At 39.1% G+C, this 27234-nt stretch overlaps 1 protein-coding gene across 2 annotated transcripts in view; it reads left to right on the top strand.

The window, feature by feature from the left end:
• nfatc2a (nuclear factor of activated T cells 2a) overlaps positions 1-27234 on the top strand; it is a 40514-nt gene that overhangs the window by 6327 nt on the left and 6953 nt on the right. For both annotated transcript variants that reach the window (XM_067445632.1, XM_067445631.1), the window contains exons 2-9: positions 854-1781; positions 3098-3266; positions 9117-9319; positions 9412-9584; positions 11744-11884; positions 20161-20216; positions 20324-20456; positions 20567-21298. In XM_067445632.1, the coding sequence (XP_067301733.1) occupies positions 854-1781; positions 3098-3266; positions 9117-9319; positions 9412-9584; positions 11744-11884; positions 20161-20216; positions 20324-20456; positions 20567-21298 (2535 nt within the window). The remainder of the gene's footprint in view (positions 1-853; positions 1782-3097; positions 3267-9116; positions 9320-9411; positions 9585-11743; positions 11885-20160; positions 20217-20323; positions 20457-20566; positions 21299-27234) is intronic.

Here is a 27234-nt window from a genome sequence, read left to right as displayed (position 1 = left end):
AACTACTTCAACTGCGCCTGACATTAGAATTAATTTTTTCTGAGATGATTATTACACTTTACAACACATAAATAGCTTTTATAAAACCGTATAAGTCCTGGTGGCCGTTGAGAGTTGCTATGGCATCCGTAATCACATTCAGCTGCTGGAGAGGACGGCGTCGACGTCTGATGCGGTAGACAAACTGAAAGCTGTGATGATTGTATAGTGGCTCTTCATATCGATTAAGTTGATAACCTGCTGTTTTAAACATTAAGTTAACAATTTATTTTTTCATACAGGCTGTGGCCTAAGTCCTGTTTATGACTATCAGACTGTTAATGCATTTGTGATTGAATCTCCGTTACGGCAGTGTCCGTTTTTTTTAATTTAAATGAGGGGTGGGTCGTAGATATTTTCGAATATATTCGAATACATTGCTTAATATTTAATATTAACAGCCCTAGTATGTATCAACTCGTCTTAGTTAAGGGAATAACATAGTTTAATATGAAAAACCGGTGGAGTATCCCTTTAATGGACATGACATTTCCAAAACCCACTTTAAGCGATTGACCACTAACAAATTCAATAATCAAGTCGACCAATCAGAGGACATTGCACTTTTTGGAAGGAGGGGCTTCATAGAGACATGAACCAATCAGAGCGTTACTGACAGACTGGAAATAGAGGAGCTGCAACAATGTCAAATATGTGAAAAAGAATGTGTTTTTCAAGCATATTCTAGCAGACCACAAAAACAAAATCAAGACTTTGTAAAAGGGCATAGTAGGTCCCCTTTAAATAGTAGACAGAGACAGCAGTGTTCGAGTTTTTGGACACTCTTACCCACTTTGTGTCTTTTTGTTTATAGATGAGCAAAGCATCTCCTCCGACAAAGATCTCATCTCTCCTCCCAGCCTCTCCTATCCTCTGGTGGAAGCTTCACCGTACGGCATCAGGCCGTGTGCGTCTTCCTACGCAGAGGTCAACGCTGAAGTTCTCTCTGGTTACGATCAGCTGGAGGCGAAGAACTATCTGGAGTACGGCAGACCCAACAGCCAGGCCCTGAGCCCCCGGATTGAGATTACGCCCTCCCGCGAGCACTATAGTCATGGCCGAGACTCCCTCCAGAACCATCTCGTGAACACCAGCCCCAGTCCCGGGCTCACCGTGCCCGGTCAAGATCCTCTGGCCTACCGGGAGCCACAGTGCCTGAGTCCCGCCAGCAGCAACTCATCCACCTCCTGGCACTCGGAGAACCTCTCGCCCTGGAACTCGCCCTGCGTTTCGCCCAACAGCAGCCAGGCGACTGGAGATCTCTGCCCGCGACTTCAGGGCGTCCACACGGGTTCCCCTCGAACCAGTCCGGGCACTTCTCCACGAACCAGCCTGGCCGAGGACGGCTGTGCGGGGCCGCGCTCTCCTTCCCCCCGGCCCGGCTCGCGGTCCACCTCCCCTCTATGCAAACGCACCTACGAGATGTACAGGAACCCCAACCTTGTGCCGGCGGCCCGATCACGCAGCCCGTCACCCCACGGTGGCCACGAAGAGCATCACGTCGGCCATTATGGCTCAAATAACATCTCAGGGTCCATGAATGGGTTCGCCGTTGGCCAAGCTAGCTCCATTCCAACCAAGATCGTGAAGACTAACCAGCAGGCCTACCCGCTCTACCAAGACAACCACGCCGAGAGTTATCTGGTGTCATGTGACCAGGATGGGAAGAACAAACCTGGCTCTGAACCCTTCTTCGTAATCCCTCAAATCTGGCCTAAACAGCTGGTGTCTGGCATATGCAGGTGAAATATTGTTGTCATTTTCTTTCTGTGCAGGATTTGCTTAAAGAGTGACAATTTTGATTAGAAATTAATAAAATAATGATGTGCCTTTTGTCACCACTACAGATTGATAAAATATGTCTATAATTACAATTAAAGTCTTTTCAATGTACACCGGGTGTCAGTAACATTGTAGAAAGTAGGGTCATTGATGACCGATATGCACATAATGCATATCAAAATACAATTTAATGAAGAAAAAAAAAACATTATAAAAATTATTTCTTAATCCTGTTTCTCTTATCTATTATTTGTTGATATCAAAGCTAAGCACCGGCCAATAACTTTGCATATAATCTATAAATGTAAAAAAAAAAAAAAAATCTGGAAAATGTACATTACTGTTTAAAAGTCTCATGCTCACCAAACTGATTTTTTTTTAAATACAGTAAATTCAGTAATATTATTACAATTTAAAATAACTATTTTCTATTTGAATACATTTTAAAATGTAATTGGTCTCTGTGTATTTTTTAGCATCATTACTCCAGAAGTTCAGTGTCACACACATTTCTTATTATTATTAATAATAAGAATTATTAATAATAAGAATTATTAATAATAAAATATAGATAAAGATATAGATAAATAAATAGATATAGATAAATAATAATTATTAATAATAATAATTATTAATAATTATGAAAACCATTTCATATTTTAGTGGAAATCATGATGTACTTTTTTTTAAATCTTTCTTTGAAAGTTCAAAATAACAATTTTTAAAAATAGAAATCTTCTGTAGCATTATAAATGTCTTTACTGACCGTTTTAATTCGTTTAATGTGTCCATGCTGAATAAAAATTATAGATTAAAAAAAAAAGTAAGAAAAGGAAAGAAAATCTAACTGACCCAAAACTTGTTTTAAACTTAAAGGGATAGTTCACCAAAAAATGAAAATGTGATGTTTATCTGCTTACCCCCAGGGCATCCAACATGTAGGTGTGTTTGTTTCTTCAGCAGAACACAAATTAACATGTGTAACTCCAACCGTTGCTCGTATAATGCATGTCAATGGGATCTTATTAGTATTAGACCCCATTGACATGCATTACACGAGCAACGGGGGTGAACTTTTCATTTTTGGGTGAACTATCCCTTTAACAATTTCAAGTTGATAAACAAGTATTAGTTGTGTGTAGTTTGATCTGGTGTCTGCCACACAGTCTTAGGTGACACATTCTGCAAAGCCCTCCATGGCTTGTGCACCTGCTGCTCTTTTCATGCAACAAATCGGAAGCAAATGAGCATGACTATAGTCTTTCATCTCTCCCAGCATCCCCGTGGCTTCCCTGCCCCCCCTGGAGTGGCCCCTGCCGAGCCGCACCGATCAGTACGAGCTCCACATCGAGGTGCAGCCCAAACCCCACCACAGAGCCCACTATGAGACCGAGGGCAGCCGAGGGGCGGTCAAAGCCCCTACCGGAGGTCACCCTGTGGTCCAGGTGGGTGTTCGTTCTGTCTTCTAGACGTGCGTGTGAAGGTATTTCCTAGTCATTATGCAGCGTGAGGTGATTTTGCCTCAGGTCAGGGCTATGAAAATGTCCATCTGCTCTTCTGTGTGCTGTCCGGGTTTTTATCCACCCCCTTACACAAATGAACGCACTCTTTCATTAGTAGTGCATGCTAAGACGAGCTTCACGTTGGCTATTGCCCATGCTTACAGTTCAGATCTTGAATCCTAATTATTTCGTCACATTTGATTTTTGATTTGATTTATTATATTAATTAGTCTTTACATTTATTTGTTTTTTCATTTTATTTGATCAATTCATATTTTTATTTTTATTACTTAATTGTTTTTTTTATTTTAATTATTGTCCATTGATTTATTTTAATGTATTATATTTGTGTTATTTATTCTCATGTTTTATTTTATAAATGGATTGTTATTTTTCATGGTTTTACAGCAGGAGGTGTTGCCGTTTATTTTCATTTACTGCTAGAAACTCTTTAGGAAGTTTTGTTTGTCCAGGGGTTTTACAGACGCAGTAATGGCAGCTGTGTTCTGAAGACACATGATATTGCTCAGTTTGTTTACCACTTAAAGTTTGATGTTGCTTTGGTAACAGTTTATGTGAAAGCCCTCTTGTTGCTTTTTGCTCTCTCAGTGTAAACCATTTTTAATGGTCTTGTTAGCGGAGCGGCCAGCATCCTTCCGATGTCAGCTCTCTGGTAAAGATTGCAGACTGCCTTGGCAAAGCCAAAATGTTTAATGCTTTCCATTCCCTGGCGCTCGCTGTGGTCAGCGCAGCCCGTCGCTGGCCAATCACGTGGCGGGGAGTTACTCAGGACCGCTCCTTCCTCTACTTTACTTTTCCGACCTCACGACTGACTCACTGCTCGCCAGCTGCCATGGCAACCAGGTTCTCAGATGGCCCATGGAAACGGCCGTGTTTACCCACCTCATGAGGCCCAGCTCTCATACCCGACTCACTCACCTGTTTCTTAAAGAGATATTTCATGCAGAATGACACTATTTATAGAATTCGGCTGTCATAATCAATTAAACATTGTTATTATTAAAAAGTTATTACTATTAATATTAATATGCTGTTTCAGTTACACGTTAAAACAAATATTTCATCATTTTGTTTATTTGTTTTATGCATGTTTTATTTGTTTTATTTATTTATTACATTATTATATTTATGTGCTTATTTATTTATTTCACTTATGGCTGTTTGTTTTATGTTTTATGTGTTTGTTTTATTTATTTATTTTAGTTGTGTATGTTATATTGGTTTCATGTATGTTGTATTTATTTATTTATTTATGCTTTATTTGTTTATTTATTATTTATTTATTTATTTATTTATTTATTTATTTTATGTTTTATCTATATATTATTTATGTTTTATTTATATATTTATTTTAGGATAAAATGTGACATTTTGCATGTAATATGTTTCGTAGGTGTTGTGATATTAGAAAAAAAAAACTTGGATGGCATATTTTTTTTAATAATTTTGAAGTTCAATTCACTATTGTTTCATGTAAAATTGTTCTATAGTCTATTACGTCAGAAGTAACTACTTCAATTACAGAAAAATTAAGAGTAATTCATTACTTTACCTTTTCAAGAGAGAAATTATTAAATTGCAGTAATTAATTACTGTAATGCATTACACCCATAACTGGAAACGTCTGAGAAGCCAGAGACGTGTCAGTTTGCCCTCCATTTAATCTCACTGCTGCCTAGAAGAAATAGAGATATTAAAGACATCTAATTTATGATTGGTCTTACTCAGATGTTGACTTATTAATGTTCCCTTAAAAAGAGCCAATTAAAGATCAGTTTACTGTACTGTTACTAAACCTAGTACTGTCTGCTATGCTTCAAAGGCACACATTTCAACCCCCATATCTCATGCAACATAGTTTTTTTTTACCCACTTTTGTCCATCAAATTTGAATTTGTAGTGTTAACAGATGCCCTGCTTACAGTGCTTTTGAACTCAGAGTAAATTTAGCTGCATCTTCATGCTCTGTGGTTTCTGCACACTTCCTTCCGATGTAGACGCGTTTTTTTGCACATCAAATTTGTTACATGCGTTTTTATGTCATCTGCTTGCAGTATTCACATGGCTCTGCTTGTGCAGTCTGGTCATGGTAATTTGAATATTTTCAGGAAATCACAAAATGAGACCATAGTAGCGATGGCCCATCTTTCTCTATCATCAGTGACTTGCAATAGAAGTGCTGAAATGTGTTAATTTTGATAGTGCCTAATGCTTTCATTTATCATACAATCTGTTTGTTTCTAAAGCTGTTAGTCATTTAACAAAAGTGGGACATTCGATATGCCATGCCCTAAACTTTCAGTAGGAAATGCACTTCATTGCCAAAAGTTTTGGGACACCTGCCTTTACATGCACATGAACTTTAATGGCATCCATTCTTAATCTGTAGGGTTTAATGTGGAGTTGGCCCACTCTTTTACAGCTTCAAATCTTTTGGGAAGGCTTTCCACAAGGTTTAGGAGTGTGTTTATGGGAATTTTTGACCGCTCTTCTAGAAGCGCATTTGTGAGGTCAGGCACTGATGTTGGATGAGAAGGCCTGGCTCGCAGTCTCTGCTCTAATTTATCCCAAAGGTGTTCTTTCAGGTTGAGGTCAGGACTCTGTGCAGGCCAGTCAAGTTCCTCCAAACTCGCTCATCCATGTCTTTATGGACCGACGCTTTGTGCACTGGTGTCCAGTCATGTTGGAACAAGAAGGGACTATCCCCAAACTTTTCCCACAAAGTTCGGAGCATGAAATTCTCCAAAATGTCTTGGTATGCTGAAGCATTAAGAGTTCCTTTCAAGGGAACTAAGGGACAAAGGCCAGCCCCTGAAAAACAACCCCCACACCTTAAGCCCCCCTCCACCAAACTTTACACTTGGCACAATGCAGTCAGGCAAGTATTGTTCTCCTGACAACCGCCAAACCCAGACTTGTCCAACGGATTTCCAGACAGAGAAGTGTGATTGGTCACTCCAGAGAACATGTCTCACTGCTCTGGAGTCCAGTGGTGGCGTGCTTTACACTAGGCATTTTCCCAAAATATTGTATTCGAATCTTCTTCTTTTTCTTTCTGCTGTTCCCTTCAGGGGTCGTCACAGTGAATCATCTGCCTCCATCTACTCCTTTCCTCTGTATTCGAATATTTGGGTTTATAAAAATTGAATATTCGAATATTAATTTATTTAAATTTTGAGAAAATTGAGAGAGAATTTTTTTTTTATCAACATGTCGTCACCATTTCTAAACAAGCTTATGATTAGGCAATATACACAACACATTTATCTTATATCAGTCAGTATATGGTTGTCCTTGTCGTGTTTGTACTGTTTCTCATTTTCATGTTGAGAGAAACGATAATATTACTGGATGATGAGATTTTTATCAGGTGAGAAAACGTGTCACTGACAGAAGTTGCAGAGACAAAGATAACAGTTAAGTGAAGTTTAAGTGAAGCACTTTGTGTTTTCTGGTTTTAAACCCTCGAGGAAACTTAAAGGAAGCATTTGTCTCAACAACATTTTTGCTATCATAAGTTATCTCGCCCTCACTCGGGGTACAGATGCGCTTACCCGCACTCGTGAACGCAGTGATGGACTCTTTCCTCATTCCACTGGTGTTTTTATTCCATGTGATTCTCGTTGTTATGGTGATATTATGATAACTCAGTTTCATTAACTGATTTTTTCAAAAGTAACTCTTTTGTAAGATACGTTTTTTTCAATTGTCATCTAATTCCAAACATCGCGAGGCAGACAACGACATTATGTGATCAAATCAACGTAAATACCCGCTCCACAGCGCCACCCAGTGGATTTAGTTATGACTGCGAGATTAAAAGGGATTTCTCGTAGATCCACTGCATTTACAGCCAGCAAATCAACGCAGTAAAATTCTAATAGTATTTTTAGCTTTCGAAAATTAATTACAGATTGGAAATTCGACTATTCAAATATTCGTGCACACCCCTCCTTTACACCACTGCAATTGACTCTTTGCTTTGCACTTGGTGCTGTAATGCTTGGATGCAGCTGCTCGGTCTTGGAAACCCATTCCATTAAGCTCTCTATGCACTTTAGCTCTGTAGCTGCCTGTCTTAATGTTGACAGAGAGTTGGCAACATCTACACACTGTGTACCTCAGCATGTGCTGACCCCTCTCTGTGATTTTACATGGTCTACCACTTCGTGGCCAAGTTGCTGTTGTTTCAAACTGCTTTCACTTTATAGTACCTCTAAAAGTTAACAGTGGAATATTTAGCAGTGAGAAGAAGATTTCATGACTTATTGCACAGGTGGCAACCTTTCACAGTACCTCGCTTGAATTCACTCCTGAGAGCAACCCATTCTTTCACATGTTTGTAGAAGAAAGTCTGCAGACCTAGGTGCTTGATTTTATATTTCTTAGGCCATGGAAATGATTGGAACACCTGAATTCAATGATTTGGAGGGGTGTCCCAATACTTTTGGCAATATGGTGTATGTCAACACAGAAAAGTTAAGTGAGTTCGGGATTTTCAACGATATGAATTGCCATTTATATGGGTTGCAGGTTCAATACCAAGTAAAGGTGGCCTGAAAACTTTAGTGTTTGCAGATATCATCATTGCTTTGTCATCAAAGTGCCCTTAAAGCAATGCATTTATCTATAATTCAGAGGTTATTTAGTTATTTAGGGGTTAATTAGTTAACCTCAAGTTGTTTCAATAGAAAAGTTAAGCTCGCTAAATTATCAAGTAGCTTTTTCACCCTCATATTATATCAATACTGGTCTTTTCCTGCACAAAGCCATTTATCCTTAAATTATGTTCTCCAAAGGACTTTGTGAAATATATTTAGTTGTAAGGTAGATAAACCCTGTTTTGTTGTGCACATTATCTCACTCATCTACAACAAAATGAGAAGGCCACAGTTGTTTTTCTTATTGGACATGCCATGTTTTGCATATGAAAATATGACCCATTTGCCTGTGTGTCGAACAGGATTTGAAAGCCCTTCGGAATTATGAACCTTCAGTGCAGGAATTCAAACACAAACTAAGATGCATTTTTGCCATTTTTACATTCATCTGCATAATTGTGCATAAACCATTTTTGCACTCAGCCACTGTGGATGTCCCTCAGCGTTTAATACTGTATGATTTCCTGACTGCCATACCTGACTCAATCAGTTTGAATGTAAGAATTTATCTTTGCCGATCAGTCAACTTACACTGGAAGGACACAGGCCACAGACTTTGCCACAGTCAGAGCTTGCGAGTGACTCATGGGTTTCCTGTAGAGTTTGAGGAGATAAATCGGTGAAGAGATGTTTGCAGACTGCACACCCTTCTGGCTTGTGTTCAAGGTTTCCGGAGATGCTAATGTTTCCAGCAGGTCTGTGAAAACAGTTAAAAGCTAAAACAGATTTTTGATGTATAACACAGCGTTTATATAAGTGACTAGTGCGGCCACTATTCACTTATATAAACGCTGTGTTATACATGAAAAAGTCATGTCTTCCACATATTAGAATGATTTCTGAAGGATCATGTGACACTGAAGACTGGATGAATGATGCTGAAAAAGCATCACATGAATAAATTACATTTTAAAATGTATTAAAATAGAAAACCGGTATTTTAAATTGTGATAAGATTTCACAATGTCACTGCTTTTGTTGTATTTTTGGTCAAATAAATGCAGCTTTGGGTATAAGAGACTTAGTGACACAGAGCGTAAACTACAAATGATCTGGTTTAACATTCAACCATGCTAATAAAATATGTCTCCTTGCACTTTTCTGTTTGCAGTTGCGTGGATACAGGGGCAAGGAGCCGCTTGGTTTGCAGATCTTTATTGGCACGGCAGACGAGCGCATCCTGAAGCCTCACGCCTTCTATCAGGTCCATCGCATTACCGGCAAGACCGTCACCACCACCAGTTACGAGAAGATCCTCAACAACACCAAAGTCTTGGAAATTCCTCTTGAGCCAAAGAATAATATGAAAGCAATGTGAGCCTTCCACTTTATGGATGATGGTTCGTTCAGATATTTGGTTTTGTTTTAAATGTACACAGTAACATTGGCTTTTTAATGCTTCTCAGAATTGATTGTGCTGGGATTCTCAAGCTTCGGAATGCAGACATTGAGCTGCGGAAGGGGGAGACGGACATTGGGCGCAAAAACACGCGTGTTCGACTGGTATTCCGTATTCATATTCCCCAGCAAGGAGGCCAACATGTGTCTCTGCAAGCTGCTTCGCATCCCATTGAATGCTGTGAGTAAAGTTAGACTTGAAGGAGACCTATTATGTCCTTTTTCAACGTCTTGTTTTTGGGTCGACTAGAATAGGTTTTCATGCTTGAATGTTAAAGGAAGTGTATGTAAGATTGTGGCCAAAACTGGTACTGCAATCACTTTTAAATTACTGTAGAGCAGTGTATCCCCTCTCCCCCTCCCCCTGACTCGAGGTTGCCAGATAGGCTGCCGGATCCAGCAGGCACGTTTGTATCTGCAGCTGTGGTAACTAGAGCAGATCTGGCAACCTGGATGCCGAAACACTACTGATTTCGTGATTGGTCGATAGGTGGAGGGCGGAGCTTCAGGCCAAAACACAACATGCCAACATCAGTTGAGGGCTGCAACAACAACTTTTAAATGACAATATCCTGGCCGGACTACCGTTGTCAGTGATATAAGTATTTGAAATGAACATGATTTCTTAATGTCTAGTGACATATCAGGGCCATTTTATGATTCATTGAAATACATTTCTTACATACATTTCCTTTAAAGAAACATATTTTTTTCACATATTTGACATTGTTGCAGTTCCTCTCTTCCCAGTCTGTCATTATACACTCTGTTTAGTTCCTGTCTCAATGAAGCATCTCCTTCTGAAAAGCGCAATGTGGTCTGATTTTAACAATACAAGTTTAAACACAATACTAACTCAACCAGGCCCCGCCCACTTTACATGCGTTTACCTTGCGCAGGAATTGTAACTTTGCAGAGCTTTTGTATGCTCGAACAGCAACATTACACAATGAAGAACTTGGAAAATGTAAAAAAAAAAGAAAAAAAAAGAAGAAGGATAATAGCACCTCAAAGTAAATTGTAGGTACTTACAATTGAGTACTTGAGTACTTAAAATCAATATCAAAATAAAATTTTACTTATTTACTTTCTATGTTTCTTTCTCTGTGGCTTAAACCTGAAAGATTTGGCGGCTGAATGTTGTAATATCTGTTTAAGTATATGTGAATATTTGTCTTGCTCTTATCAGATATCAGATGGCTTTGTCTTGCATGTCATTCTCTCTGGTTGCTCTGCTTCCTCCTCGGTTAGGTTTCGTTTGATGCAAACCAAGTTTAAACGGACCAAAAGAGGAATGAATTTATAATGCTCCTGATAAACTCACCAACCCACTATTTCTGTATTAGGAAGTTAAATCTTTTCTGTCAGGCACTGAGATATCATTACAGACATTTACAGATGTATCGCACTCTGTTCTCAGGTAGCAAGCTGAATTATATTAAGAGTAGAGCGGACGCTTCGTTCATTTAGATTACAGCACGCCACACGTCTGTCCAAATGTCACTCGTATTTGTGTTAATCACAGTTGCTGTTGCGGATATTAAATCCCAGATAAGTTTAATGAGTGCATGTCCTTAATATCTTGACAACAAACTTCATAATCTTGTGTAACAGGATTTAATACTCCTTCAGCCTAGAGTAAATAAAGAGGGTGTTTAACATGCCAGATCATCTTGCCTTTTTGTTTGCATGGCGGCTTAAAGTCAATTTGGCTGAAGGAAATTTACCTAATTTTCCTAGTCAAAAGCCTCTTAATTCCAATGCAAATATAAATTGCATAAATCCCCGGAGCTAAATTTTTATATCTTCGTATGACTTACTAGAATAATATGATGTATCACACACACACACAAACACACACACACACACACACACACACACACACACACACACACACACACACACACACACACACACACACACACACACACACACACACACACACACACACACACACACACACACACACACACACACACACACACACACACACACACACACAAAATAAAATTATGTGTGTGTGTATATATATATATATATATATATATATAAAATCATTTTATTTTAATCATCCTATAATAACCTGAGGTTAAGTGTCTTTTGGGAAACATTTTAATGGCCATTAAGCTGACAGTTTTTTTTATCCAAAGTGACTTATTGATTGCAGAATCAATAAGTCGTGGATCAAGCTGGGGTAAAGTGGCTCAAGGGAACAATTGCAATATTGGTCTCAGCAACTGTCCAGTTCATGGGCCTCTCTTATTATGGTTCAAACCTGTGACATTTAATTCAGTCCAATCATCTTCATTCTCTATTATCTCTCACTGTTTGACTCTATAGCCCAGAGGTCTGCCCACGAGCTGCCCATGGTAGAAAAGCAGGACATGGATGCTTGTTCGGTTCTTGGAGGCCAGCAGATGATTCTCACCGGCCAGAACTTCAGTGCAGATTCAAAGGTGATCTTCATGGAGAAGACTCATGGTAAGTGCTGAAAGACTGATCTTCTGCTTAGTATTGCAGTGAACATGTGAAATGTGTATGTTTTATGCCACATTTTATGTGTAAATTATGAGGTACAATCTGGGAAATTCCTTCACAATTTTCTTCCTGTGTTAACATTATTATTATGTATTGAAACTGTTATTATGTATTATCTGACTCTGGGGTATACGGTGATTAAGATAAAGTCCCAAAAAAGTGTCTGTGTTCTTTTCAAATCTTTTTATAATATTAAATAGGTCTAAAGCACATAATCAGCACCTGAGATTATCTTTGTCGTACTCTGTATGTTGTTCCAGCCGTAACGCAGCAGAAATAGAAATAGAATTGTCGCGTATTGTCATTGTGGCTGGTTAGTACAAAAAACTGATTAACATGGAAAAGATACAGATGTGCCGCGTCTGGTTAGGACACAGTGTGGGCTTAGGGCTGTTTCAGAATTGTCATTTATTTTGTATTGTTGTTAAGTCTGTGCATGTCCGTGGACTCAGCCCATTCTTTTAGTATGGGGGATTTTGTTTAGATATAATATGATTACTTGGGAATGTTGTTTTATGGCCAGAGCCCAGAAGGAATCATGCCGTACCCTAGGTTTTTGTGAAACCTAACCCTAACCGATAAACACTTTATCAATAAACACATTAGACACTCTATTTCCACGTTTTGAATATTTTCTTTATTTTTAATAAAGCTCAGTGAAATGACGCTTGATGCTGTACTTTGGACTTTTAATTTTAGTCAATTTCATTGCAACCAGTTAAAGCTTGGGGAAGGAAATGCAGTAAGTTTAGCAAAGAAACACATGCACTATGATTTGCTTTGGCTAGGTCATATTTATAATTTATCGGGAGGTTTTTTATTTTATTCAACAAAATCTTGTATGCTATTAATCTGTATTTACCTGGAAAGAAAGACTTAACAATTCTTTCCGTATATGTTTATCTGCTTAAAGTGAATTGTGTCAATGTTTGTGAGTACTCTAGCATATAGATGACCTCAAAGCTAACAAAAAATCCAAAGAGCAATGTTTTTAATATCAGACCTCAATTTTTTTTCTTTTTCTATTCATGCTACACTCTTATTGTTTTCATGTCTACTGTCGCTATGGCACATGTTTTTGTGCTTATTGTTTGCTGAATCACATTGAGAAGCATATTACGCAGGCAATTTACCATCAACAATTTGCATTAGTTTGGAGATAAGAGGCAAAGCTTCACTGTCCTTTCAGTGTGCGGGTGGCGCTTTTGTTGAAGAGTGTGTCGCCTTTGTGTTGGGTGACAAACACACTGTATGTAGTTTTTTTCTTTCTTTTGTCTGCCATATTTGATCAAACATTATCCATACAGGACAAAAAGTGTTCCATGAAATGGTTGTTTTCTCAATCTGTTTCCATATTCATGAGTCACAGTTTGATCTGAAAATGACAGAATGAAGTAAACAGATGATAAAACTATGTAATTGCAGACACACTCAAACTCTGTTTCAGTGAAACTCAAAATCAGTGAACTTTATGAATGACAGTGGACTGCAAAAGACCATAAGGCTTTCATTTGAATTGTGACCTTCTCTAATCTGTTTCACTCACATTTGCATGAAGTTTTAGATTTCAGATCATAATACAGTGTCAGCTTTATGTACAAACAGTACAACGGCTCATCTACGTAGATTCTTACCAGGTTCCAATTTTACTATCAGATTGATACACCTGTCTTTCTCTGTTTTCACTATTATTTTTACATTAATTTGATAGTGACTTTTAGCAACTTTTAGACGTTTAACTTTTAGCAGACATAAGCATTTAAAATGCCTTTCATTTCCGGGAAAATTAACTAGCAGTAACATTTAGGGATGCACGTTAGGATTCTTTTTGTCCGATACCGATTTTAGTGAACAACCCTGGACCACAAAACCAGTCAAAAGCCAACAATACATTGTATGGGTCAGAATTATAGATTTTTCTTTTTTGTCAAAAATCATGTTTAATGAAGATATTTAGTCATTTTCCTACCATAAATATATAAAAATATATTATTAGTAGTAAAATACATCGCTAAGGACTTCATTTGGACAACTTTAAACATAATTTTCTCAATATTTAGATTTTCTTGCACCCTCAGATTCCAGATATTCAAATAGTTGTATCTCAGCCAATTATTATCATATCCTAACAAACCATACATCAAGGAAAGCTTAGTTATTCATGTATAAATTCAAACAAATTAAAATAAACCCTTATGACTGGTTTTGTGGTCCAGGGTCACATTTCAGATACACATGCATTGAGGTATACTATAGCTAGTTTATTGCTGCATCATAAAATAATTTGTATTGAACATGGATTGGATCCATTTAACATTTAACAGGCCAACATAAATGCATGTGGAATAAACAGTATTTTTCAGGTAGGTCTAGATTTTTTAAAAGTAATTAAAAGTAAAATATATTCTTCATTGTATAAATTAAATGTACATAAATCCTGTTTCACATGAACATACTATGTATGTAAACTAACTAGGTACTAGGTACCTGAACATACCTCTGATGCTGCGTTCACACCGCACACGAATGACGCGAATAAATCGCTTCATTCGCGCGTAAAAATTCGCTTCATTCGCGTGTGACATTCACTACACAACAGACGCAAATTCGCGTCATGGGATGGGCTTCTGCCAGGCAGCGGCAGTCGGCAGAAGGACTAGCCGAGTTAAGGCTGCTCTCACCGGGGTTGATGAGCTCTGAGCTCCGGTGATCGCCTGGGTCTCACACCTCCGAAAACACCAGATCAAATTTTCAAATAGGAGCTCTCTTAATAAATAAATCACATATTTGAGCTTTAAACAACTACATTCTCGCCTGAAAAACTATTAAAACTACATTTTGTGACACAATACAGTAGTATTTTTAAATTACTCTGGCCTCGGGGTTTCCCCTATGGGTTTCCCATCCGGCACTTCACCACGTGACAGCAGTAAGCAGGCTCCTCATTGGTTAACGCGGTGCGAATATCTGCCAAAGTTCAGATTTTTCAACTTGAGCGATTCGCGTGTTTTGCGCGGTTCGCGCGAATCACACGTTCAAAGCGCTCAATTCGCATGATCATTGCTGCGTCATTTGCGCGAATCGTGCCATTTGCGCCGCCTCATTCGCGCGAATCGCGCCGCAGAATGCCTATTTGCGTCTCTGCATTGACTTAACATGTAAATCACTCGCGCGAATCGCATCATTCGCGTGTGGTGTGAACGCAGCATAAACCTTAACTTAACCCATGTAGTAGTTACCTTACACTACACTACTTTTGTGTGTAGGAACACTGTAAGTACATTGAAAGTATACATACTGTAAAATAAAGTGTAACCAAGTTATTTATTTAGGAGTAGTGAGTGATTTTTTTTTTTTTTTTGTCTTTTGTTGTTTGATTAACATCAAGCAGCAGGAATATTAAGCTGCTGTCACTTTAAGAAGAGCTGCACGGATCCAATATACTGGTACACAAGCGTTTTATTTCTCAACAGTTTGTTAATTTTAAGTTATTTTTTACTGATTTCAACTAACTTTGTATACAAGAATACTTGCCAATATGGGCATTTTGATAGAATTTTGTGTGAATTAGAGGTAAAAGAGAACTTAGAATTATTGAGCTTGAATATTTAAATTCGCAGTACTGGCCTGATTGGGACAGTGAGAGTTCCGTCAATTGTCCCAAGTGCCATTCACACTGACAGTCCTTATTGTTGAGCCCTGCTGTATTTTGTGGAGATTTCACTCCTTTTTTTACTTGCTACATTTTTTTAGCAAGTATTTTATTTTACCCAGAGAAAAACATTGGATTATGCAAACAGTCGTCATACAGCTCAGTGTCTTCATGCGGTTAATTAATAAACCGATGGTTTTTATCGATGGTTTTAAATTGATCAAAAATGGGCTGATAAATATTGGCGGCCAATACATCGGTGCATCTCTAGTGATCATGATATCATCATACGCATACAATTTCTGTCCAATAAAATGCTTTCTAGAATCTGCGGTAGCAAAAGCCTTAAATAAAAAACCAAATGTATCCCAGCTGTTCATATGTTAACCATTCTCCATCTTTTTACAAAGAAACCTTTTTTATCCATTTATTTTCATCAATAACATAATCATTTATGTATATATTATATTATATTGTATATTATTTTGGTCTTATTGTAAATGTTTTATAAGTACATAAAACTGCACAATATTGAATATTCCGTAGTATAATTTTTTCCCCATTTTTTCCAGTGTTTCCTCACTGAATCTCCTGTTGCATTGGGAAAAGCATTACATTATGAAAGTTAAATGGGTTGCAAAAGCCGCATATTGATTTTGATCAGATCTTGAAGAGGGAAATGTCCGTAAAGGCTAGAAAGTCAACCGACTTACAAGAAATGCATCTAGTGAATCAAATGTGTCTTTAGAGGTTGTAGTGGTGTTGGTGGCAGAGCCTTTTGCCTGCAGGTGTCATTGTTATGGCACTCCCACACACTGTGCTCTTTCATGCATGCTAAGCGGCAGATGGATTGTGTGTGTGTGTGCTATGACTACTTGCTCTTATTGATGCTGCTTTTTGCCTCGGACAGGTGGCACTCGGCAGTTTTGCTTGCAAATAAAATCCAGTCACAGCTGTGTGATTAGAAAGTACTCCTTCAACCTTCAGAGTTCCCGTTGCTGCTTTATTTTTTACTTTTTTTATTTTTTCACCTATTCACATTTGCTTCTCTTGCTGTTTACATTGTCTTTTATTGATGTAAGCAACGTGTCTACTAGGTTTTGTTTGTTTTGGTAGAATGCAAAATTCTGTTTGTTAATCTATTATGTGTGCTTGCCTGGTTGAGGCTAATGTGTTTAGTCTATCAGAAAAGTGCTGTGATTCACGAAGTCCTGTTTTAGGTAACTTTTTGATATTTTTTTCAAGGTCCCCCCCCCCCCCACACACACACACACACACCCGTAAATGACTATAATATATATATAGTGCTTTCAAGCAAAGTATTTGCACACTTAAAGCGCCCCTATTATGTTTTTATCGAATATCCCCTTTCATGCAGTGTGTAATATAGCCGTTTTTGAATGTAAATGTTAATGGTATAATCGACTCTGATCTGCTGTCGTTTTTTGTCCAACCCTCCAACACGTCCTATTACTGACTACGTTCAAAACAATGTGAGATTCACAAAACACTCACCGAAAATGTTTTCTGGACAGATTCTTGAGCTCATGTTGTGCCGTCTAAAAGTATGCATCCAGTATGGTTTTCTGGACTTGACCCTTATGCAAAGAGATTGTTGCAGATTCTTGGAATCTTTGGATGATATTACGCGTTGTAGATGATGATAACTTCAAACTTTTTGCAATTTTTCTCTGATAAACTCCTTTCTGATATTGCTCCACTATTTTTCGCCGCAGCATTGGGGGAATTGGTGATCCTCTGCCCATCTTGACTTCTGAGAGACACTGCCACTCTGAGAGGCTCTTTTTATACCCAATCATGTTGCCAATTGACCTAAGCAACTCCAACTGTTCCTTATGATGTAACTTTTCAGGCGTCTTTTCCCAACTTTTTTGAAATGTGTAGCTTTTATGAAATCCAAAATGAGCCAATATTTGGCAAGCCATTTCAAAATATCTCACTTTGAAAATTTTATATGTTATCTATATTCTATTGTGAATAGAATATAAGTTTATAAGATTTAAATTATTGTAAATTATTGTGTAAATCATTCCTTTCTTCTCACAATTTGTAAGTGTCCCCAATTTTTTTGGAGTCGGGTTTGTCATAATGCACGTCAAACTGATTAGTGTATCACTGAGAAACATCCTGCTCAAGTCATAGTTGTGTTCAATGTTCCCTCTAATATGTTTTGTCGCTGAACAAAACTGTTCTCTACTGGGCAGACATTTTGGTCACCTGAGCAAAAACATTCTTTATAACACACACACACACACACACACACACAGAGAGAGTGGTACACACTTCACTTTTGCATTAAATGTCATTTAAATAGATGATAACGTCGAACCAAAAAGGTGGCACATGCACACATTTCAATGAAAATATTTAATAAAATAAATGGTAACACTTTATTTTAAGGTTCAGTTATTAACTATTAACTAGTTGCTTATTAACATTCATAGTTCTAGGATATTGGCTGTTTATTAGAACTTATATAGCACATTTAATTCTGTATTCTGCATGAGATTATTCTACATCCCCTAATCCTACCCAATACCTAAACTTAAATGCTACAAAAACTACCTTACTAACTATAAATAAACAGCAAATTCGGAGTTTATAGAGGCAAAAGTAATAGTTAATAGTGAATATGTGTTCCTCATACTAAAGTGTTACCAAAGAAATCTGCTAGTCTTTGAATTATAACAATATTCCAAACTAAAAATATTACTCCTGAAGCATTTATTTTCAGTTTTTTTTTTTAATCTGCTGTATCTTTTATCTCTCAGTGCCATTCATTTTTAAGAGTGGCTTCAAAGTTTAAATACTTTTGGGGGCCACTGTATGTGATTGGCTACTGCATTTTTACTCTAAAAGTAAGAACATAAATAAGCATTGATTTTGTTTTGGGGGTTTCTTATCCTGGCGGAGCGTTCTGGAGCGTTATGACTGTGAAATCCCTCTGAAATGGGAGACAGCTGTCTTTGGCTAGAGTTTTGCTGGCTCTTGCTGATTTTGCTCTGTATGCGTAGCTGGGCTTCCACTCGCAAAGCTTCTATGGCTAATTATAAGAGAAAATAAAAAAACAATCCCATGGGATCCTGAGCAAGGAGCTTTGGAACAAAGCGCAAACAAACAGAACTGCCAAGGAAGAAGCACTCATCACCTGTCGCGGGTGAAACGGAGCAATAGGATCATAAAGTAGTCTTAAGACGTTATCCTGGCAGTGCGTGTGGAATCCCCCTTGCTATTGCTGACTCATTCGAGCCACACGTCTCTCATTTGAGACCCAACGAGGGGTTTCCCACATGCTGCTGTGATACGGAGCAAAATCGTTCCTAGTTTAATGACTAATTCAGTAGGAATGCTTTTTTCTGTTCTGGTTTAAAGATATTTTTTGCTATGTGTTGTTTACTTGTATTACTATGGTTTTTGGATTTGTGAATAAATTCAAACATGGAAGACAGATGCAGTGTGAGCTGTTATGTAAAGATGCTTGGGATTTGGGATACACAATTCAGATCATTTGGTCTTAGATAAAGTTGATGAGAGAGGTTTGAGTTCAATAGCTTTTAATAGCACACTAAAGTCTGATTTATACTTCTTTGTCGAAACTACGTAGTAGACTGTGTAGCACGCGTAGCCTATGGTGTAGTCTGACATGCACCTCTCAAAAAAAAAGTATAACGCGTCAATTTTACATGGACTGCAAGCGCTGTGATTGGTCTGCTAGAACCCCTCCCTCATGTCAACCCCCCCTCCCCCCCAAAAAATCTGTGATAGCATTGCATTTCCTCATACGCAATTATAATTGATCTGTTATTCGATATTTAACAACTAGAGCTGCAACGAAAGTCATTGTCTATTTTCCACCATCACTGCTGTTGCTTCTCCAACAATGTACGCAACAAGCTGATTCTTCTTCAGCTTTTGCCTCGATGTGGGTTACACCATCAAGATAGCCTATGGTGTAGGTCCAATGCAGAAGTATGAATTAGCCTTTAGTCAAAATACACTTCATGCTCAGATTGCCAGACATGAGGTCCATAGTGTCTGAGGAAGTGGGTGTGGGATAGAACCGTGCATGAGTAGAAATAGGTAGAAATCTGATTGCCTTGTGCCACATGCAATCTCTACAGTATGGGAACCAGTCTGTAGGCGAGGAAGTATTTAAGTACCCTGTGACCTATGTATATGACAGATGAACCCACAATTCATCACCCACTTTACCTATCAAAACAGAGTTGAGTCATTATGAACAAGGGGAGGAAGCTGTGTGTGACATTGAGAATGGTTGGCCAATCTTGTATTTCCCCAAGCAAGTGATGAAAGAACTTTGACATTAAGCATGAGTGTAATGCAAAACAATTTGTTTATATATAAAGTAACAAAGATTCAATTCTTATAAATTAGCCATTAAGAAGCCTACATCAATTATTCACTGTTAAATGAGAAATGAGAGCTTTGGAATGGGTATTGCATAATGGAAGCCTAACTAATCTCACCTTCACTTAGGCAATCCAAATTTAATTACCAAACTTTTTTTTCATCTTTCTAATTCCAGATGGGCAGCAAATTTGGGAATTGGAAGCCACAGTTGACAAAGACAAAAGTCAGGCAGTAAGTCCAGCACTTGCATTACATGAATTACTGTACTTCCTGAAGGTCTATATTCAGTCCTCTTCTGTCTATAGATACAGCAATAAAACTCTTTATCTCATTTACAGAGCATGCTGTTCATTGAGGTGCCTCCATACAGAGACCCGTCTATTTGCCATCCTGTCAAAGTCAACTTCTACGTAATAAATGGGAAGCGGAAGCGCAGTCAACCTCAGCATTTCACCTACACGCCTCTACCAGGTGCGCAGAGTATTTTAACTCCTGTACCTGTTTGAATATAGTATATTGAGTATTGTTTATGTGCACTTTGAATACTCCATCATAGTTATTCTCTCATTTTACTTCCCTAGTTCCGTCTATTAAGACAGAGCCGGTGGATGAATATGAATCTGCTCGGATGGGTTATTCCATGTCGCAAATGCTTGGGGTGTCTCCCCAGCCGTACTATAACCCTCGGGGGGTCATCACCCCAGACAGTGGCTTGGTGCCTGGCCTCGTCCCCTGTCAGCAGGTCCGCCTGGGTGTCTCCCCTCCGGACCACCGGTTTCAGCAGCAGAGCCAAGCCATAATGTACTCCCGTCCTGGAAAAAGCTTGTCAAGCAGTCCTATTTACTCTCAGACGGGAGCCGCTATGATGCCAGACTCCCATCGTTCAGTTCTGGTCCACACGGGTTCCCCAGCCCAATCCTCTCACCTGGGTGGCCAACATCCCTCCAACCAGCATCCCTCAATTATCCAGTTCTCTCCCACCAACCACCACCTGCTCAGAGGAGGAGATCCCCCCGTGCCACCACCCCCAGAACATCAGCACATCATTTATTGTGAGGGCTATAACCCGCATGGTCCCCAAGCTTCAGGGGCAAACCGTTCACCGGAACCAGCCCAGGCACCCCAGCATCCCCAGAATTACCCCACAGTCATCCAACAGCAGCCCTTCCTCCAGAGAGTGGCCAAAGAAAAGTCTTTGTCTCCTGTCCAAGTAGAGCCCCAGAGATGTTCCTCAGCAGAAGAACAGAGAACCAGTGTTCCTGGACGAGTCACGGTCAAGCAGGAGAACTTGGATCAGGCCTACCTGGATGATGGTGAGTAGCTGCAGGTTGACCATACGCTGTTCCGATGGTTAGGCATTCGTAATTATGTAAAAATGTAGTTGAAGACTTTTCCCTGCTGTTTTAAAGGTCCACTGAAATCAAAATTTACGTTTTTTAGCTTTTAGTATGACTGTGTTAGCCTTAAAGTTATGAATAAGCTGGTATGTTCCAAAACTATGACAACATTTGCATTTAGGAGATATAAGCATTCAAAATTTACAGTCTCCCACTTGCGCTAAAACGAATCTCAGATTTTGGTGACATCATCACAGACTTCACTTACTCATCAAATCTTCTGTCCAATCAGAATGCGCTCTAGAATCTAAAGCCCGCCCCCTACACTGCCGAAGGTAAGGCTGAAATCGGTCAGTTGTTAACACACATTTACTAATTTCTACATGGTGAAAGGCACATAGCACACTATATATGTGATAGGAAACCATTCAATGTAAATATGCTTTCATTTGAGGCGAATTAAGTCTGTTTTCACTTTAGTTTCACACACCGCGGCGGCGCACACACCCCAACGGCTCTGGTCTAAATTTAGACCACAGACACGAGAGCGCAGCACGGATACAGTGGCGTAGCACCAAATTTTGGTCCCTGGGTACAAACCATCTTGCTGGGCCCCCGTACCATGTATGTGTATGTATAGAAAACGGACTTCCCTGCCTCGGGCCCTGGTTACTCAGTACCCTTTATCCCCCCAGTCCCACGCCCCTGCACGGATATATATGCGCGAATCCGCGCAGACAACAAACATATCGACCCCTTTGAATTCTGCACAGAATGCTGCATTTCAAAGCGATATGGAGGAGATTATGATGGTAAACAGTGTTAGAGGAAACTGGCTTTACCAAACAGAGAAAGGTCCGCTCTTGCGCTCTAGTCAAACTGTATATTAACGAAACGCTATTGGCTGTTTCAAAAAAGGGGAGGAGCTGCTAACAGCTGGAGCCGTTTCAGGGGAAATCACGTCAACACATTGAATAATGCGGCGCGCTTCAAAGCACTTCAGTGGACCTTTAAGCATATTAGTTAGAAAATATTAAAAATGCTTCTTACACTGTGGCTCAAAATTATCTATAAATGCATATGCATATAACGTGACACATGCTTTCAAATTGCCCGTAAAAATATGTGGCCGTAGGAATGTGCCAAATGTAGTGAAGAGCCATTCGGTCGCATTCTTTGACTGACAATGTGTCAAATGTCCCCAAACACATTTTGTCTGCTTTCAGACAATAGCAGGAAGAGCGCTTGTCAAGTACATCTCATTGTCTTGTTTTTTTAACATTTCTGGGGGATTTTCTCACAGATATGACCCAAGAGCAACAAGACACTAGAAATGTAGTGTATTATATAACATGGAATGAACGAAATATCTATTTTGTACCCCAGGCTTTAAGTATAAGTATACTTTCCATTACTCATGAAGAGTAAAACCGTAATGAATTAGCTAGAATGAATTAGATGGAAATGACTACATGTTTTCTTACACACACGCACTCTGTTTTGTTTTTCAATTATGTCGAAAGGCCATAGCCGAGTTATAATGACTTTGAAAATGGCCAAACCACGATGCGGCAGAATAATGGCAAGGGAAGGCGTAAGATTCCAGTGTCACTTCTGTAAGGCAGTTTGGGAGTTCAGGGGTTCAGTTTCTCTTGTGGTTTATTATGTTGCGTGTAGGGGGGTTCTTTATACCCTCTGCCTGACAAGGAAATGGGTGCTTTTTCGACCTTGCAAATAAAAAAAGGAAAAGAAAACCAAGCAGCTCCAAAACTTCTTGGACATGTTGACAGTGTTATGATTCACAAAACAAGTGCCATGGCAACCCATTGTCAAACAGTGGAATGGGCTGCCTGGGAGAGCTGGGGAAAGCCTCTTTGTTTGTTATACTTGGCCAGGGCTTCCCCTTGGCCCCACGCCCCCCAATATTGTGAGGGGAACCTGCGAGAGGATTAGCTTTTTTTCCACAGGTCGCACTCTTGCCAATCTGGAGCACAGAACTCCTATTTGAAGCTGCTGCACTTATCCAGAAAGGCAGCCTGATCTGAACAAGATAGTGATGGGTGGGAGTCCGCAGGAAAGGGAAAGGGCCATGTTGGATGGAAAAACTGAAGCGGATGAGACCGGGAGCCAAAGATGGAATTTCTTCTGCATACTCTAATAGGGTTTCCCTGAGTAAACAGCAACACCACAACTGTAGACATGTTAATAGACAGTTACTATGAGAGTCCCAAGATCTAGAACCTTTATTGTTTTCATAAAACAATGCTGGTTTAGCACCTTTCTATTTCATTCTTGTAGCCCCCTCTTTTCTATGTACAAGAATTTCTGGTAGCCCTATTAGAGTTTAATACCATTCTGTTAAACTCATAAAGCTGCTAGTGATTTCCCTCATGAAAGGCCCCCTAAAGCAAGACAGAAAATGCTGAGATTTATAAACACTGCAGGGAATAACTGTGGCCACACACAACACACATCGCTTGCAACTATTTTGGACTGGAGTGGTAAAGTGACTAAAGCTCAAGCACAGTAACTAGGAGGTTAATACTTTACCACTCTGACTCAAAATAGTTGCAAACACAGTCTGCTCTGTTTGGCAAGTTATTCACTGATGTTGTGGAATCCTGCAAGGTGTTAGGCAGGGTTTTTTGCCATTATACCCATGACCCTCAAGCTCCTTCAAGCTTTACCTTACTGGATTTGGGATGTTCTTTAAAATGTAGCTGGATGATGTTATTGTAAATCAATTTTGTTGGTTAAGCTAGTTTAAGAAGCGGTGCGGCTCCAGTTTTGCCGTGTTGCCGATAGTAACCCAGGAGCAGATGGGGTCCAAAGTCAAGGTCACTGAGAGCAGGAAGGGTGACGACCACAAAAAGTCCCAGTTGCTTCTGCTTGCAGAGGCGTCAAGGTGTAGCGATCCACCCACTAACATCTCATTGTTTGATGTCCTCCAAAGCCTTGACACACAACCAGTTGTAATATGACTCATGCAGAAATGTCTATCTCACTCAGAATTTCGTAGGTGCCTTTTGAAGGGGGCATCAGGGTTTCTGTGGTTGGCTTTCTGTATAGAAACTGTACCTTCATCTCTTTCATTATGAACATATACGTTTTGCATTTCTCAATAGCAAGAAAAGGAAGTTAAGTACATTTTTTGTGTAAATACTAGACTTTTTGTAACCAGCAGCTTCTTGGCAAGCTTTACCAGCAAGACTTGTTTGACCAGCGCCATCAGCAAAGTTTTAGCAATGGTGGTCTAGCTAGATTGACCAACTAGATTGGTACCAGTCCAGGCTAAAATGCACATGCTTACTAGTCCAAACGGGTGTTTTTGGCTAGATGTTCTTTTATTAGACTATACACTTTTGATTTTAGGTCATCACATTGGCCCTTAACAAGTGTTACCCTGAGATAAACAGCCTAAGCCTCAACTGGCTTAGAGTTTTGAGGGTACAACATTGGCCAATCTTCCAGTGCTCATCTGGCTCGACTTTGTTGCCTCAGGCTTCAGTTCCAGCCTAGAAAGCCTGAGTTGAAGTTCCTCCAGCTGGAGAGAGCAGCAGGAATAATTTAGATAGAGCACGTAAGCCATGCACATTAGTTTCAGATCACTTGCATCCAGTTTTGGACCGTGTGCGCGCCAAACCATTGAATATTTGGCTGTGAAAACAGTGTCCTGATAAAACGTAGCTTTGTTCTTTGAAAGTGGTGTTCAAAATAAGCAGCATCTGTAGATCGTGGAGTTTAACATGGGCTTAAGGCAGAGTTAAAAGGGAAGGAGGTCTGAATAGTTTTGCTTTTGCTTTTTTAAACTGGTCTGTTTTGGAGGGCAAACAGGCCTGCGGTGTGGTGTAGTCTCTTCATGTCCTTTACACTTGACTGTGGCTTTATTATTCACTCAGTGCTTGCCAGTACCCACCACACACACACACACACACACACACACACACACACACACACACACACACACACACACACACACACACACAAATGCACTTAGTGTAGATATGTTGGATGGGATTATTGTAAGCGAGATTCTTGCGTTTGCTCTAGACAAAGTGTTAGCTACTCAGTTGCTTACTCTCATGACATGTATGGCTCTTTTCAATTGCATGGTACTGCTCGGTACTCTGCTAACCATCTTGGTTGAGGTTTCAAGCGAGCCGTTCCTATGCTAAAATGAGACGTGCAAACACTACAGATCACTGATAGGTCAGAGAGAATCATCACTACCAGCTACCACTAACGTCACTACCACTATATGTTTTTGTGACAGTGATAGCGATTGAGACTCTAAACACATTGCTAAATGCAAGATTAGTTTACCGTTGTGCGCAACGTGATGTTGTCACCTGTGCTTTGTTGTAAGAGTTCCCAGATTTTTTTTAGCAGTATTTTGTTTTGCTGCCATCAGCCTCCTTTGAAACAAACTTCTTTGTCTTGCAGTTAAAAACTTCCAACCGGATACTTCTCTACTGTATAGAATGCTGAAAAACAGTACGCCAACAGAGTAGTGTGTCCGAATTCATAGTATTCGAAAAACTGTAGGTGAAAAGTAGCCGAATGACCTACTACTTCCAACGAGATTCTGAAGTGCGCATACAATGGACACTTTATATCCCATGAGGCCACGGGAGAGGATTTATGAATGGATGTGAAGGGACGAATGCAATGACAACACGCCGGATATATTACGTCTGGATTACATTCATAGGCAAGGCAAGGCAAGGCAAGTTTATTTGTATAGCACATTTCATACCCAATGGCAATTCAAAGTGCTTTACATTGAAATTAATTAAAACAGTGGTAACAAATGTATGAGAAAAAAAAAGAGTACCATATGGACGAATAAAAATGTAAAACAAGCATAGTTAAAAACAGTTGTAAAGACAATAATAAGAATAAAAAAATAAAAAAATAAAAAAGGTCAGATCCCTGTTATAAAAATAAACATTCTTCAGTTTACAGCCTACAAACATGTACCATCTTTATTAGAGCACCTCTCATTCATTTCTTTCTCAAACACGTTCATAACATCCATTTTAATCACTATTCCCTGATTTTTACTCAGTAACCTTCTTGTTAAACCCATTCTCACTCATCATACCCTCCACAGATTTACACATACTCAAACCTTATTGTCAAACTTACTATTTCCATCAAACCCAGTTTTCACTCATCATATTTAACTCAAAAGAACATATAAAAAGTATCTTAACTAAGTATCTTAACCTAAGCCTGACCTCATACTACATTCATAGAACACACTTTATTAATGGTTGCAAAGTTTGTTGAAATGAAGGAATTCAATGTAGTACCTACTCACATACTACACGATTTCAGACACAGCAACACATTCCGAGAAGTAGAGGCAACTAATACTGATCATTCTACATCCCACCCACTTCAAAGCAGAATTAATTGTAGTGAAAACATACAGTTGAAAAGCCCCAATAGCAGCACAGCTAAAAGCATTCCGAATATGTTTGACCTTTTATTGAAAGTAGCCTACATTTACCTGTTGAGACATGCCTTCACAAGCACCCAAAAAAAGCTGTTGAGTCAGGCTTAGGTTAAGATACTTAGTCTGATTTATGTTGTCATCACAGGGTCTCTTGACTTTTCCCCCCAATGGGTTTCAGGTTTTACTATAATTAGGAAGACATTTGGTCTCCAAAATGTTGGCAAAACCTGATCCACAGACACATGTTTGCTATCAGACACGCTTGCTATTGCAAACTTGCAATCTAAATAAGGAAATTTTACATTACATTTACATTTATGCATTTGGCAGACACTTTCATCAAAAGCGACTTACATTGCATTTTAAGGTACACAATTTACATTTTTGTCAGTTCTTTTACATTTTTTATCACATTTTACATTTTCTATGGAAGACTTCTTCTCCATAGACT

Source organism: Pseudorasbora parva, chromosome 6 (assembly GCF_024679245.1).
Source record: "Pseudorasbora parva isolate DD20220531a chromosome 6, ASM2467924v1, whole genome shotgun sequence".
In the NCBI taxonomy this organism is placed as follows: Eukaryota; Metazoa; Chordata; class Actinopteri; order Cypriniformes; family Gobionidae; genus Pseudorasbora; species Pseudorasbora parva.
The sequence above is the reverse complement of the archived record's forward strand: the minus strand, read 5'-3'. Positions and strand labels throughout refer to the sequence as shown.